Below are 15,012 nucleotides of genomic sequence, written 5' to 3' on the forward strand. Positions count from 1 at the left end.
AAATTCTTTGAAGTGGAAAATAAATCATCGTAGCCCAACAGCCACCTGCTAAGTTGGCAATGTCATCCTTTCAATAGGAGGTAGCAAGAACATCCTTTAATACAACAAATCTAATTAGGGACTTGTAGAAATATCATAAGGAAGAATACAGCAAGTTTGTCAGCCATACTCAGATGAAGAATGCATCGACACCTACTGTATGTGTATGTATATTTAAATATTTATTAAAAGATTAGCTCAAGATTTGGAATCAGAAATCAGAAACCTAGGCCTGTTTCTGGAAGGAATTTTACAACACCAGAAGTAATGTCTCATTTATTCTAAAAAAAAAAAAAAAATTATGTGTATATAAACTCTGCTGAATCCAACATCCTCATCATCACTTAACGAGGAAAGGGACAGTGGTGGTTGGGCTGGCCTGTGTTCCACAGGAGGCCATCAGCTTGCTGGTGAGATTTCTCCAGAAATGCGTGCATGCCCTCCAGTTCCAAAGAGCTCTTTAGGGTCTGTACCAGGTGGCCAGCCACACCAGGCCCTGTCACCATCCCGACCATCTGCTCCTGTTCAGATGATAGCAGATTAGCAAATTAATCTGTCCACCAAAATGGTGCCGTAGTCATACGCATCTCATTACACCTCATTATGTCAGCAGTCACATTGGCATGCTGGTGCCACAAATCTGAACAGAGCTACAGCTGAGAAACTGGTTCATAACCTGCCACGAGAGAATGCTGCAGTGAACATGGGTCTCCAGTGGTGCATTCAGAGATACCTGCAGGGGGCATTCTTGTCCATTTCTGAGAGGTAAAGTGGGCAGGTGCAGGATACCCTGTTCAGCCAACTGCAAGAACTATAGAATGCCACAATGAATCATTCACACAGCAAGCTATACCACATACATATAGTATATCAAATAAAAACGTCCTGCACACACAACAACCACCACAAAAACCACAAGTTCCTATATGCTGTGCAATACATTAAACAAAGGCTAACTGTATGAGAAAAAAAACATCTGTTCAACAGTGTACTGTACATAGAGACTGTACACAAGATACATGTACAACAATATGCAACTCTACATATGCAGAAATGCAACAATAGACAATACAGCATACATACAGTATGCATACAATATCCCATGGGGCAGACAGACAGACTGTAGGTGTAATGCAGTACAGTTTAGTGAACCAGAGGCATTCACTGGGGAGTGGGGGTGATGCTCTGGGGATGACATATCAGTTGGAGTTCAGCATCCTGATGACCTGGAGGAAGAAACTGTATTGGGAGCCTGCTGATCTGGCTCTTAATGCTGTGGTACTGTCCAGTTAAGCTTGGAGGGAACGATGGTGTTGAATGCTGAGCTGTAATCCACAAACAGCATTCTTACATACGTGTCCCTCCTTTCCAGGTGGGAGAAAATGGTGTGCAGGGTCAGGATTATGGCATCATCCGTTGCAACGGGTCCAAAGTGGCAGGCAGGGTGGAGCAGATGAAGTCCCTGATCAGTCTTTCGAAGCACTGACACTCCAGCCAGCTCAGACACACTCTGAGGACACACCCAGAGATGCTGTCCAGTCTAGCAGCCTTGCGAGTTTTAACTCTCAGGAAGGACTGGTGCACTTCATCCATGGTGATGGAGAGTGTGGGAATGCAATCAGTGGCATGCAGCCTTTCTGGGCAGGCGGTCATTTGCCTCAAAGCAAGCATAAAAATGTTCAGCTCTTCTGGTTAAGATGCGGTAGTGCATGACATGCTATCCCTCTGAAGTCTGTAATGGTGTTCAGACCCTGCCACACGCTTTGGATGTCTCCCTTAAATTGCAGTTCCACCTTGTCCCTGTACTCACACTTGGCTTATATTGTTTTACAGAGGGCATGGCTGGCTTGCTCGTATTCCTATGGATTGCTGGTGTTGTATGTGGCAGTTTGTCACTGAGAGTTGCACGAACCTCATTGTTTATCCAGGGTTTATGATTGGGTATATCTTTATTGTTTTGGACGGGACAACAACCTCAATGCATTTCCTTATTAATCCACAGACTGATTCCGCATATTTATGTATATTATTCTCTGTGGCGTCGTTTTGGCGGCCAGGCAGCCCAGATGAATGGAAACGTTTCAGTGTTGCCCAGCGGAGAATCTCCAAACAAGTTCTTATTGAAGAACTCTGTCTGGTTTTCGGTGAGCGATCACTGATTTGATGTTCAACAAAGTCTGGCAATCATATGTAAATCTACAAATAACAGTTGCTGTAAGTGAGGTAGACCATCCAGTATCCTAGCCTATCATTTGTTAAATGTTAAGGGAAGTGGATGCTGATCAACTTACCTCTTGACAACTGTTCTCCTGCTCCTCCAGCTTGTTCTTCAGTCTCCTGTTCTCCTCTTTCAGTACCTCTATCTTACCTTCAAGCTGTTCCAGAGCCCTAACGACTGTGCTCACCTGCTCCTAATACATGTGCACAGAATCAGCTTGTTAAAGAACAACAAAACCCCTAAACATACAAATACATACACTCCAAACTTCCCTCACCTCAATAACCTCCAGACACTGCTTGCCCAGTGTTGCCCTCTTGGCTTCAACCTGGTGAAGGTGAGAACCTTGTAGAATGGCACCATGTTTTTGGGAGGGGACCTTTAGCTGTGTGCAGATTGACATGAACCTTTGGGAAGTATCAAATCACAGTAAGAGTTTAATAATATTGCAAGAGTGTCAAAAACAAAAAAACAGAACAGAAAAAGGGCTATTAAAGTTAAGGCCTTACTAAAGGTGAATTATTTTCTTATGAATATGCTGTAACCTATGAACTAGGCCTAGAATCATTCCTATAGATTGCTTCTTTAATTTAAATCCTTTTGATATGATATCAACAGACAGCCACAAGGAATCTCACACTAATCACCTGTCCTTCAGGTTATTCAGATGTTTCTGAGATTGCTCTTTGTCCTTCTGTTTCATGGTCAGGACAGACCTGAGATGTAGAAAGAATATGCCGTTTTAAGGGAAAAAGACTAAGGTTCAAAAACTAGATGCAAAGGGAGAACAGCATATCATGATAATGACTATACAACTTGGCTATGCAATATGGCTGAAAAACAATATCTTGATATTTTAGGTCACTGCATTGATATTCAATATATATCTATCTTATTAATATTTTTGCAAAAAACTAAGTAAACTCAGTGGTTAAGAAGAGCTTTTTCCAATTAAGGCTCTTAACGAAGGTCAAGCCCTTACTTAGCTTTGATGACTTCGAAAGGGTCACACGTGTTTATTTTCTCACGTCTCAATTATCTTTACGCTGGAATCAGTTAGGCCTCCAACTTTCATCTAAAATTGGTCCAAAATGCAGCAGCATGGCTGCTAACAGGTGAGTGAAAGCAAGACCACATTTCCCTGATACTTACTGCACTGCACTGGTTACTGGTGTGTTTTAGGATTGAATTAAAAATTAACATTTTTTTTTTTATATAAATCTCTTAATGGCCTTGCTCCCACCCATCAGTCAGAGCATTTAATTACGTTTGTTCCACAGGAGATCGGTAGACCAAAGCCTTTTGGAGATCCCAAAATTTAGGTTGACACTTACGGGAAATTGTGCATTCATGGTTTGGTGGATGACACCCATCAAAAAGAATGGGAAATATTAAGTAGTGTAAGTGCACTGCTATGACAGTTCATAACAGGCTCCTAGGCACAGGACTGAGGTCCTATAAAGGAAGAAGCCATTCATCCATGAAAAATAAAGAGACTGGCTGGAGACAACCATAAATAGAGAAATGAATGAAAAGGAAAATTTTGCTGTGGTCTCCTAATTTTTTCAAAAGCTGTATGTATATTTTTGTGATGGTTATTTTTACTTTGTTTCACTGTTTCAGCACTCAGTTTTCTTTATTGTGCATGTGTTGTGCTTTGCAATATTTCTTTCCCTTGCACTTTTCTTTTTTTGACACTGTATGGGTGGGTGGGACTATGTGGGGGTGTCTGTCACTACCCAATCCTCGACCCTTACCACCTGCCTGATTTGTACCTCGCATGTCTGCATATGGACAGCACTTTTGAGAATGCATACACTGAATTACTTTTTCTGGAACTGCACGATCTTTTCATCCTGAAATTTTATGGCAAACCATGTTGCCTATAATATAGATAATGTATTATCAAGCTATTTTGTATGTAAAAATGTATTGAATAAGCTAATCTGATATTTCGCCCAGCCCTACAATACCACACTTTTCTGAGAACACAGAGAAACAATGCCCAACTCACATGATAGACAAGCTTAACATGTTGTCCAGAGCAGTAATGGAATTCTGAGCCATTGGGTTCCATGTATCCTGACTTTTGACCTTCCTGGTATAACCATCTGACAAAGGGACAACGAGAAAGAAGAACTGAAAGTTTGCAAAACATTCACTTTTTAGGAGTACAATGTCCCTTGAAACAATGTTTATTATAGGGATTCAGTCCACTAAGTATATCCACTTCATATTTTAGTGTTTACTTTAGCTCTAGTGCAGTCAAAATTGGCCGCGACATTCCATTATTCGGTAATGCTTTACATTAACTGCACCCTCATAATGCCTTTATAATGCATTCGTAGAACATTCATAAGCAACATGCAAGTATATTTTAACATGCTAACATACCTTAACAGCTTTAATATACATTAAACAGTAAGGCTTTACATTAACTGCACCTTCATAATGCTTTTATAATGCACATTCATTGCACCTTCGTATTGCATTCATAGAACACTCATAAGCAGCATGTAAATATACCACATCCTAACATATCTTAGTTTTAATATACGTTAATAACGAACATTATATGATAATATACTTTATAATTGTATAAATGACAAACATTTTTTACAATTATAAAGTTTATCATAATATAATGTTTGTCATAAATGTATATTGAAGTTTTTGAGGTATGTTAGGATTAGGGATGGGTATCATTAGGATTTTATTGATACAGACATCGATACCAATACTGCTTATCAATGCTGATACTTATCGATGCTCTTATATACTGATTATAGATACTCTCTATAATGTGGTGCAAAAAACAGACATGACACGATGTGAAGAGATTTAACAGTTATTTTAACAATTTTTTTTGCAAAATTATTTTCCTGTATTCTTGTAGTGCTGCTTCACCATCCTGCTAGTCCGGGATATAGAAGGTTGAATTTCATACCATATTTTAAACCACTGAAATTTTGGCAGCGTATTTGTAAAGCGAAAACAAAGGGACTGAATATTACCTCTTGAATTATGAAGATGACATAAATACACATTGAATGTTTCCAACTGAATCTGTTGTCTTGAAATTTATTTTGAGGCGAAAGTAAATGAGCTGAATTCAGGTGACAAAACTTAATAAACTGTATAATTTGGAACTGACATGGAAGGAGAATACTTTTGCATTAATTATTTTCCCAATTAAATTACTATAGAAATACTGTCAATTAAAATATTCAATGTTTAAATGTACATTCACATTAAATTACTACCCCAAAATGTTCAAGTATTATTGAATGCAATATGTTTTTATTCCTTACTATATGTTAGGGCACTTTTCCACTGCAACAGGTCCGGTACTTATGGAACAGTACTTTCAGTACTGTCCCTTTTCTGTTGGTTTCCATTGACCGGTCATGTACCAGTACCAAAAGTTCCAGTACCGAAAGTGTCAAACTGGGATACTTTTTTTGGTACTTTGAGGTGGGACTTGAAATGCTTTATTTGTTGATTGTTTATGCAAATACCCTGCCTCTGAAACACAATACAACCTCAGTCATGAAAAAAGTTGCAAAGTCAGAGAATAAAGGACAAATAAAGTATTTTGTATAATATAGTAGGGCGGCACAGTATTTTGTTGTAATAATTATTGGGGTATTTATAAAACAAAAAGGAGTTCGACAAATTTCTCACAAACCCATCTAGGAGTGATTTAAATAGCAAGGAAGGAAATGATTCATTGTCTCAAAGAACACATGCAATGCTTATGCAAAAGCAGAGGTAAACTTTAAACTGATTTTTAAACCTATATTAGATAATCTAAAATAGGAATAATAATTAAAATTGAGCAATCCGAAAGAACCCTATGAAAAAGTACAATATCAAAGTCCCGTTTCCCTCGCCCGGACTAGGGTCACCGGCGTTGGCGAGCAACTGGTGGCCGGGCCTTGGCCCGTGGGGCCCGGCCGGGCACAGCCCGAAAGAGGCACGCGGGACTGTCCCCAGGTGGGCCCACCACCCGCAAGGGGAATGTCAGGGGTTCGGTGCATTGTGGATTGGGTGGCGGCCAAGGGAAGCCCTGGCGGTCCGATCCCCGGCTGACAAAACTGGCTTTCGGGACATGGACTGTCACCTCTCTGGTGGGGAAGGAGCCTGAGCTTGTGCGTGAGGTTGAGAGGTATCGACTAGATATAGTCGGGCTCACCTCAACACATAGCTTGGGTTCTGGAACCAATCTCCTGGAGAGGGGCTGGACGCTCTTTTACTCTGGAGTTGCGGCGGGTGAGTGACGCCGGGCTGGGGTAGGGCTATTGGTGGCCCCACAGCTCGGTGCATTAACATCGGAGTTTACCCCGGTGAACGAGAGGGCTGTTTCCCTGCGCCTTCGGGTCGGGGATAGGTCTCTGACTGTCATCTGCGCTTATGCGCCGAATGTCAGTTCGGAGTACCCGGCCTTCTTGGATTCCCTTAGCGGTATGCTATTTGGTGTGCCGCGGGGGGATTCCATTGTTTTGCTGGGGGACTTCAACGCTCACGTGGGCAATGACAGTGTGACCTGGAAGGGGGTGATTGGGAGGAACGGCCTCCCTGATCTGAATCCGAGTGGTGTTCAGTTATTGGACTTCTGTGCAATGCATGGTTTGTCCATAACGAACACCATGTTCGAGCATAAGGGTGTCCATAAGTGGACATGGTACGAACATGCCCGGGGCTACAGGTCGATGATCGATTTTATAATCGTATCAACTGATCTGCGGCCCTCTGTCTTGGACACTCGGGTAAAGAGAGGGGCAGAGCTGTCAACTGATCACCACCTGGTGATGAGTTGGCTCAGGTGGCGGGGGAGGAAGCCGGTCAGACCTGGTAGGCCCAAGCGTATAGTGAGGGTCTGCTGGGAACGTCTGGCAGAGGCTCCTGTTCGCTGGAGCTTTAACTCGTGCCTCCGGCAGAATTCCAACTGCATGCCGGGGGAGGTAGGGGACATTGAGTCCGGGGGAGGTAGGGGACATTGCAGTTCTGCAGGCGCTTAACCGGTCCGTCGTGGCTAAGAAAGAACTGAGCCAAAAAGCCAAACTCTCGATCTATTGGTCCATCTTTGTCCCTACCCTCACCTATGGTCATGAGCTATGGGTAATGACCGAAAGAACGAGATCGCGAATACAAGCAGCCGAAATGAGGTTTCTCCGCAGGGTGTCTGGGTTCTCCCTTAGGGATAGGGTGAGAAGTTCGGATATCCGGGAGGGCCTCGGAGTAGAACCGCTGCTTCTTCACGTCGAAAGGAGCCAGTTGAGGTGGTTTGGACATCTGGTGCGGATGCCTCCTGGGCGGCTACCCGGAGAGGTTTTCCGTGCCTGTCCTACAGGGAGGAGGCCCCGAGGCAGGCCCAGGACTCGCTGGAGGGATTATATCTCTCGGCTGGCCTGGGAACGCCTCGGTGTCCCCCCCGAGGAGCTGGTGGGGTTAGCTGGGGAGAGGGAGGCCTGGGTGCCTCTACTGAAGCTGCTACCCCCGCGACCCGAACCCCGGACAAGCGGAAGATGATGGATGGATGGATGGATTAAAATTGCAAAGCTAAGTTTTTTTCCTATGAAAAGTAAAAATGTTTTAACGAAACAAACTCCCTACGCTATATTGAAAGTACAGAACTGAAAGTAAAAAGGCCGATCTTCATATAGCTGACTAGCGATGTAAGAATTGCATGTGCATCTGATAATATTAATATCACACACTGTCCAGTTCTTGATACCCATCCCTAGTTAGGATAAGGTATACTTACATGCTGCCTATGAATGTTCTATGAATGCATAATGAATGCATTATGAGGGTGGAGTTAATGTAAAGCATTATCCATTATTCATTGTAAAATAACACAGGTTCAAAACATTCAAATGTTTTTGTCCATTATGTCCATGAGAGGGCAAACCTATATAACGAGAGACATAACTACAGTGCCTTGAAAAAGTATTCATACCCCTTGACCTTTTCCACATTTTGTCATATTACAACCACAAATTTAAATATATTTTATTGGAATGCAGTTTAACGTCATACCCAGGACATACACAGGAACAGAGGAACTGCATGAAATTCATGAACCATTGATTAATGATGAACAAAGACTGGATCAGTACCTAACTAAAACAGTTTCTGGTTTATTAATACATTACTTGTGCCCCTAATGTAAAGTGTTACCATTACTTATATAGGTATATTTATTTAAACAAAAACATGTCTTTGAAAAGATCTAAATACCTACACATTACAAAATAAACAAAATAATTAGGGTATTGTATATACAACACATATTGAACCCTACATGGGATAACAATTATTTTTTCCTTAATGTGTAATGGGAAATAATGCACTACAAGTCCCCAATGGTTTAAGTTTCTGTCTCTAGCCTATTGATTATTCAGTATCTACTTCAGTCAGTACAGAAGCACAAAATTCAGCGAAATCTCACAACAAAGAAGTTTTACTCTAAGGTATAATTTTACAATAAGTGCCATTAAAACAGAAAGCATGCTACTTACATGCTTGAAGCTAGAATTCCCAAAATGCAACCATAAAAATTTTTGCAGCCTACCAACCAAAATCTGAAATATTTCCAAACAGGGTATTTTTTTAGATTGTTAGGAGTACAACTCTATCTCTCTGCATTTGGATTGTGAACATTCTGCCATCATTACCACATGGTTGTTGTTGACTTATTCCCTCATTTCAATCAATGAAAGTGATGTTGTATGACTCCCGTCCATCATATAGTGCAGTCAGTGCAGCAGGACAGGCCCACGCAAGAACTCACAAGGGAAACATCCACAGTAGTACTGCTCCCCCCACAATCGAATATTAATTTTCACAATTGAATGTCTTGTTGTTAACAATTCCATTATATAACCAAATTTAGAATATTTGTTGACTGCAGTACTCTGTTCAGCGTCATACTAGTTAAATCTTTATTTGGACAAGTTCATCCACCAGCCTCTAATTTAGAAGTGACTCAAAAATAAATGCCAAATTCTTCTGTTCATGCTAAACAGAAAGAACAGTTTGAGTATTTTTGTTTATGTGCAGCAGACACCTTGCCACCTAACCACACTATACACAGATCATTTTGGATTCAAGACTGTTTAAATCAGGGGTGGCCAATCTTATCCGCAAAAGGCCGGTGTGTATGCAGGTTTTTGGGGTAACCTTTAGGTCGGCTGTTCAAACCCAGGTGTGAGGACTCTTCAGCCAATCAGTCCTCTAATTAGTGACCTAATTAGGGAGTTGCAGCAAAAACCTGCATACACACCGGCCCTTTGCGGAAAAGATTGGCCACCCTTGGTTTAAATAGACACCATCCACAATCCTGATCTTGGAGAGATTCAGGGGTCAGGGGTGGCTATCTTATCTGCATGCTAGTTTTTGAGGTAACTTTTAGGCCAATTGTTCAAACACAGGTGTGAAGACTCTTCAGCCAATCAGTCCTCTAATTAGTAAGCCAACTAGGGAGTTGCAGCAAAAACCTGCATACACAATAGCCCTTTCTGGATAAGACTGGCCACCCCTGATTTAGAGAATCAAATGGTTAAAATCTTTTGAAGAACAGTTATCATGACAACCAGTATTGGCATCAAGCTAGCAGGACCAAATATGAACTGCACTAGTTTGGATTCTGTGGACTTGCAGCTCTTTTCCAAGTCCCTAGTGCCTCCCACTGGCTGGATTTCTCACCTTTGCTCCTGCATTTTGTGCTGGTTTCATGCCACATGGCTCCTGCATTGGGGCCTTCTTCCTGCAGAACAGAAGGCCTGCTAGTTATCAGCCTACCCAAGCAGGTACTATAGATTACCACCAGCTGGTACACAGTAAACATTGTCTCAAAGTGGGCTAGCCTAGGGAATGTGGATTTCCAGTGCAGATTGTGTTGATTTTATAAATTCCATTCTCATTAGATGTTTTTTCCTCAGTTAAGTGTTATTATATATTGATAAGTCTAACCTGCTCAAACACATGATTTTAGCTGTTTTCACATCACCTATAAAAGCTCTACTGTGGAAGAATAATACACTTCACATTCACACTTACTGTACCTGTCCATGCATCAGGAACACTGGATAATGGCCACAATTTCCTGTGACATTAGCCTTATGCAAATTCCCAAGGCACTAACCTGAAAAAACGCCTGGCGACCTTTCCTGCCCCCATTTCTACGACTTGGAGGCAGTGAGGAGGTTCGTCCTGATGCCCGAAATGGCTTCATCCTAGGCAGGGAGTGAGGAGCTTATTTTGACATTACTAACAAGTTCGTGTATTAAGGGTCTAATAATGGTACATACGAAGCGGAAATCTCATTAGTTTCTATGGGACTATATTGTAATTGTATATATTCTCATGTTAGATAACTCGGTTAATAATAAGCACATTATCAAACGTTAATCTAATAAAAAAAATCTATAAAATTAATATGCACCCATTTTCATCACTGCCTTTAAAATTAGTTCATTACAAGTATAGAGTTAATTGTATTTGTAGTTGAGATGAGCCACTAATAATTTAGTGACAGTTTATCGATAAACACATAGGACGTTTAACTTAAGTTTTGATTTCCTATTTCATATAAACATAAACACCAATACCCATTTCAATTACTTTTGCTAAGTACAAAAAACTAAGAAATGGATAACTTACCCGTTTCGCGGCACATTCAAAATTGGCTAATAGGCTGTAATAACGCATGCCCAAGACGAGTGCCGCTGACGTGCCCTTTACGTACACGGATATTGCGTATTAGCCCTGCCCACGGCGTGCAACCAGTTCGTCGCATATTCAAAACGTAAATCGCGTTGATCAAACGCGTCAGATAGATAAAAAAAATATCAAATGTGCCGTTATATCGGCCCAATCCCAAACTGGTCCCTACACACTCCGCCTCACCACTCCGCCTTCGTTTGCGCGTTCCCGAGACCCGTCGCCATGTTGAAGTGTGTCTCAAAGCAGCAAGGGCTAAGGGGGAGTGGTCGATTATGCCCTCCTTTAGCGAGTCGGCAACGATGGTGGCTCGCGCGATTTCACTACCACTTCCATATCCCATAATTCCTAGCGCACAGGAAACAGAACAGCGCGATAATTTAATAATTGGATTCTAACAGCACAGTGAAATACACATAGAAAGTCTGTGTTACATGTTATAATTCATCGCTGCAGAAAAAAAATTAGGAAAGCAGTTATTTATAGCTGGTCAGTACAGATAGATTTTATCGTGATCCGATTACGAGAGATTTTGTGTACTTTTCGAACTAGAAACCACGCGAAGAAACATTCGTACGCAAACTCGATCAACATCACACCAGCAATAACAATTTATGTTTCATATTTGCCTGTTTTTTCCTCTACATATCTGGATCTGGTATTTGGTACAGAAGTAATGCGTAATGTTTTATGCGTGTAAACTAAGTTAGCTATGGTAGAAATTGTACAATCGTCAATATGACACATGTACATACTTAAAATTGCTCAGTGGAATAAGACGACGTAGCCGTCGTCTTCTCGCATTAGATAAACTGTGCTTTTTTAAAATAACTGATATGTCATTATCATTTCGTCAAATCACTACGTAATGCATTTCCTCTTTCCGGTAAAGAAGACTGTAAAAAGGCGCTGCGAGGGCAAGTCTGTCTCAAATCTTTCTTGTGACAATTTCCTTCAGTTTAAGTGTATAGGGCGTGTTGTGAGGGTGACTCGGCGGGAGTGTGACTCGAAATGAAGGCGGAGTGTCGAGGGTATAGTTTGGGATTGGGCCATCGTCATCGTTTTCATTGAAACGGACGTGTACTTTGAAGTGTTAATATAGTTACCCGGTTCGAGGTTGAGACCCCCCCCTCAAGTTTTTCAGCGTAGTAATGCAGCGTTCGATTATTTCTCTGAGAGTCGGAACTCGGATGAAAACGTCATCTGAACTCAACAGTTATTCTATTTTATAAATCTTTAAAAATGTTTATTTTGTTAAATGTATTAATAGTTATAAATGTAATTGCACGAGTTCGATTTAGAGAGTACCATATCATGAACGTACACAGTATCCTAGCATGCAATATCATCTTTTTACCAGACTTGTTAGTGTCTTTGGTTTGTTTGTAGTTTAACTCTCGAAAAAAGAATATCGCTATGAATGTACTAAAATATTTTATAAAGCTTTTAATGCTGTTTGACTAGTTCGTGTTTCTTGTTTGTCTCTCGAAAAAATAATCTCACTCCAAATCTGCTAAAATATAAAGCAACAACACACAGCGCCGTGTTCGTGGAGGCAGCCATGTTTGTTCCGTGATGTTTTTTTTAATTATTATTATTATAACAATAATACAACAATGACAATAGCAACAACGACAATAACAGCAACAACAACAAGAGGGGTACATCTACAATAATGATATAAAAGAGGAATCCAGTTCCGCAAATGCACTCATAGTTCTGGTTGCTTTCCGGCTTAAAAGTCCTTGTAATGTTCCAAAATAATGTTTCAAATCCACCTTGTAATGGGAGATGTTGGGCATTCTCGATGACCATTTACATTTGTGAATATAGAATTTACCTAGTAATATTAAAAGATTTAACATGAAAATGTGACTCCTCGATATCTCTTTTATCATAATAAAAAATGACATCTCTTTTACTTATATTAATTTTTGATCCACTCAGTGTAGTAAATAAAGATTCAACATTAATCCAAAAAAAATAACATATATACATTAAAAAAAAAAGATGTAAAACAGATTCCACATACATTCCACAAAAAGAACAAAATTCAGAAACATCAGCTTTATATCTCTTGAGAAATTGGTTAGTTGGATAGATGATGTGTATAATTTTAAAATATACTTCACTAACTTTGTTATTAACACAATATTTGTTGTTATACGTCCAAATCAATTTCCAGTCAATATTCTCAAATTGGCTATTCCAAAAGTATTTATGTCGAAATGTTGCAGGGCAATGAATCAAACATCTTAAAAATTTGTTATTACATTTTCTGTCTTTGATATCAATACCATTTAAACAAATTTCTTTACTCATTGAATACTTAAAGGAATCACTAGAATCCTGCAAGTCTCACAAATCCTTTGTTCCGTGATGTGGTGGTAGCTCGAACGGGAGATTGTCGGACGTGATGTCACTCAACTCGGAATTTCCGAGTTCCGAGAGAGAAACGAACGCACCATATAGCCCCAGCCCCGGTACCTGGTTTCAAGCTATGTGATCGCACGTAGGGTGTGTTGGACCCAGCCTCTCCTCCAGGTCCGTTGATGAGAAGAGATTCACCGCAGAGACGAGGAGTAGTTGCAAGTCATCGGTTTATTCTCTGACAGATTATAATCAGGGAGCGATTATCTGACATACATTCAGCATGTACAGCAAGAACCTCAACAGTTATCGGTTCTGTCTTTTTATAGCCCCTCTGGGGCAGGGCTGGACTGGCGGCCCACTATGTTTATTTATACGATATGCGAGAGCACATGTGACATGACACACCAGAGGATATATGTGCAATTAAGGCAATTCTTAATTGCCTTGCTCTATAAAGGCAATTCTCTCTCTCTCATACACACACAGTTTGTGCACAAAACTGTAGTTTTGTACACAAATGACACATAACGCTATAGGCTAATATTATTATGCATGTTTTAAGTCTGACTGAAAAAAATAAGTCTTGTAATAGTTTCCTATGTTGAGCGTTCGCACACTTTTGGCCCAGATACTATTTAGTAAAGATGTGTCTCCAATCATTTATCATTTTAAAATTGTATTGTAGCACCAGCGGGGCGCATGTCCCAGCATAGCCGCTCCTCTCCAGCTCCGGTCAACGCAAATGCAGTAAGAGTAAAATCTTTCCGTGCCACGGGCATATGCCACTCGACATATCACCGCTACGTGCGCATGGCACTCGACATCTCACCGCTACGTGCGCATGGCAGTGGCAGCTGCCACTCGACATGTCACCGCTACGTGCGCATGGCACTCGACATCTCACCGCTACGTGCGCATGGCAGTGGCAGCTGCCACTCGACATGTCACCGCTACGTGCGCATGGCACTCGACATCTCACCGCTACGTGCGCATGGCAGTGGCAGCTGCCACTCCACATGTCACCGCTACGTGCGCATGGCACTCGACATCTCACCGCTACGTGCGCATGGCAGTGGCAGCTGCCACTCCACATGTCACCGCTACGTGAGCATGGCACTGGACATGTCACCGCTACGTGTGCATGGCAGTGGCAGCTGCCACTCTACATGTCACTACTACATGAGCATGGCACTCGATGTTTCACTGTTATATGCGCATGGCAACCGACCCGGCACGGCCATCGGCGCATTTCACGGGACCCGGCACGGCCATAGGAACCTGTCACTCGACCTGGTGTCTTCACATATCGGCTGTCATTCGACCTGTCACCGCTACGTGCGACTGTCACCACTTAAAGCTTGGTTTATACTCGCAGAGGTGCGCGCGGCGAAAATGACTGCATGGTGGGTCATTTTGCGTGGTGGTGGGCACGGTATTTTTTGTAACTTCGGAGGTTAGCAGAGGATTAGCAGGAATAAGCTTTCAGAGCACTTGTAAATTACCCAATATTGTCGGAGACTATATAAAAACATTCGTTTTTCTATGTATTTTTGTCGAGATGGGAATTCACACGCATGTTATCTTTGACATTTGTTTATGTCCTTGAGTATTGTTTGTTTTTGGTCACATTTCAATACATTGTTTTATGTAGCCTA

The 15,012-nt window shown here is 41.4% G+C and overlaps 1 protein-coding gene across 1 annotated transcript; it reads right to left on the reverse strand.

Annotated features, from left to right (window-relative positions):
• Positions 1-196: 196 nt before the first annotated feature.
• cenpq (centromere protein Q) lies at positions 197-11,419 on the reverse strand. The gene is made up of 9 exons (XM_023790450.2): positions 10,925-11,419; positions 10,407-10,497; positions 9,968-10,028; positions 4,272-4,368; positions 2,905-2,973; positions 2,535-2,664; positions 2,331-2,450; positions 773-850; positions 197-560 (listed from the first exon to the last, which is right to left on the reverse strand). The coding sequence occupies exons 2-9, from the start codon at positions 10,494-10,496 to the stop codon at positions 384-386; spliced, it is 822 nt and encodes a 273-aa protein (XP_023646218.2). The 5' UTR covers position 10,497; positions 10,925-11,419; the 3' UTR covers positions 197-383.
• Positions 11,420-15,012: the final 3,593 nt, after the last annotated feature.

This window comes from Paramormyrops kingsleyae, chromosome 16, assembly GCF_048594095.1.
Source record: "Paramormyrops kingsleyae isolate MSU_618 chromosome 16, PKINGS_0.4, whole genome shotgun sequence".
NCBI lineage: Eukaryota > Metazoa > Chordata > Actinopteri > Osteoglossiformes > Mormyridae > Paramormyrops > Paramormyrops kingsleyae.

What these genes read in the sequence shown, in the direction of transcription:
- cenpq (XM_023790450.2), bottom strand. Translation starts at nt 10,496, where the DNA reads ATGAAGCCATTTCGGGCATCAGGACGAACCTCCTCACTGCCTCCAAGT. An exon ending in GTCGCCAGGCGTTTTTTCAG is followed by an intron (nt 10,029 to 10,406) that starts GTTAGTGCCTTG and finishes TCTGTTCTGCAG; the next exon opens with GAAGAAGGCCCCAATGCAGG. An exon ending in GACAAGAATGCCCCCTGCAG is followed by an intron (nt 561 to 772) that starts GTATCTCTGAAT and finishes TCATCTGAACAG; the next exon opens with GAGCAGATGGTCGGGATGGT.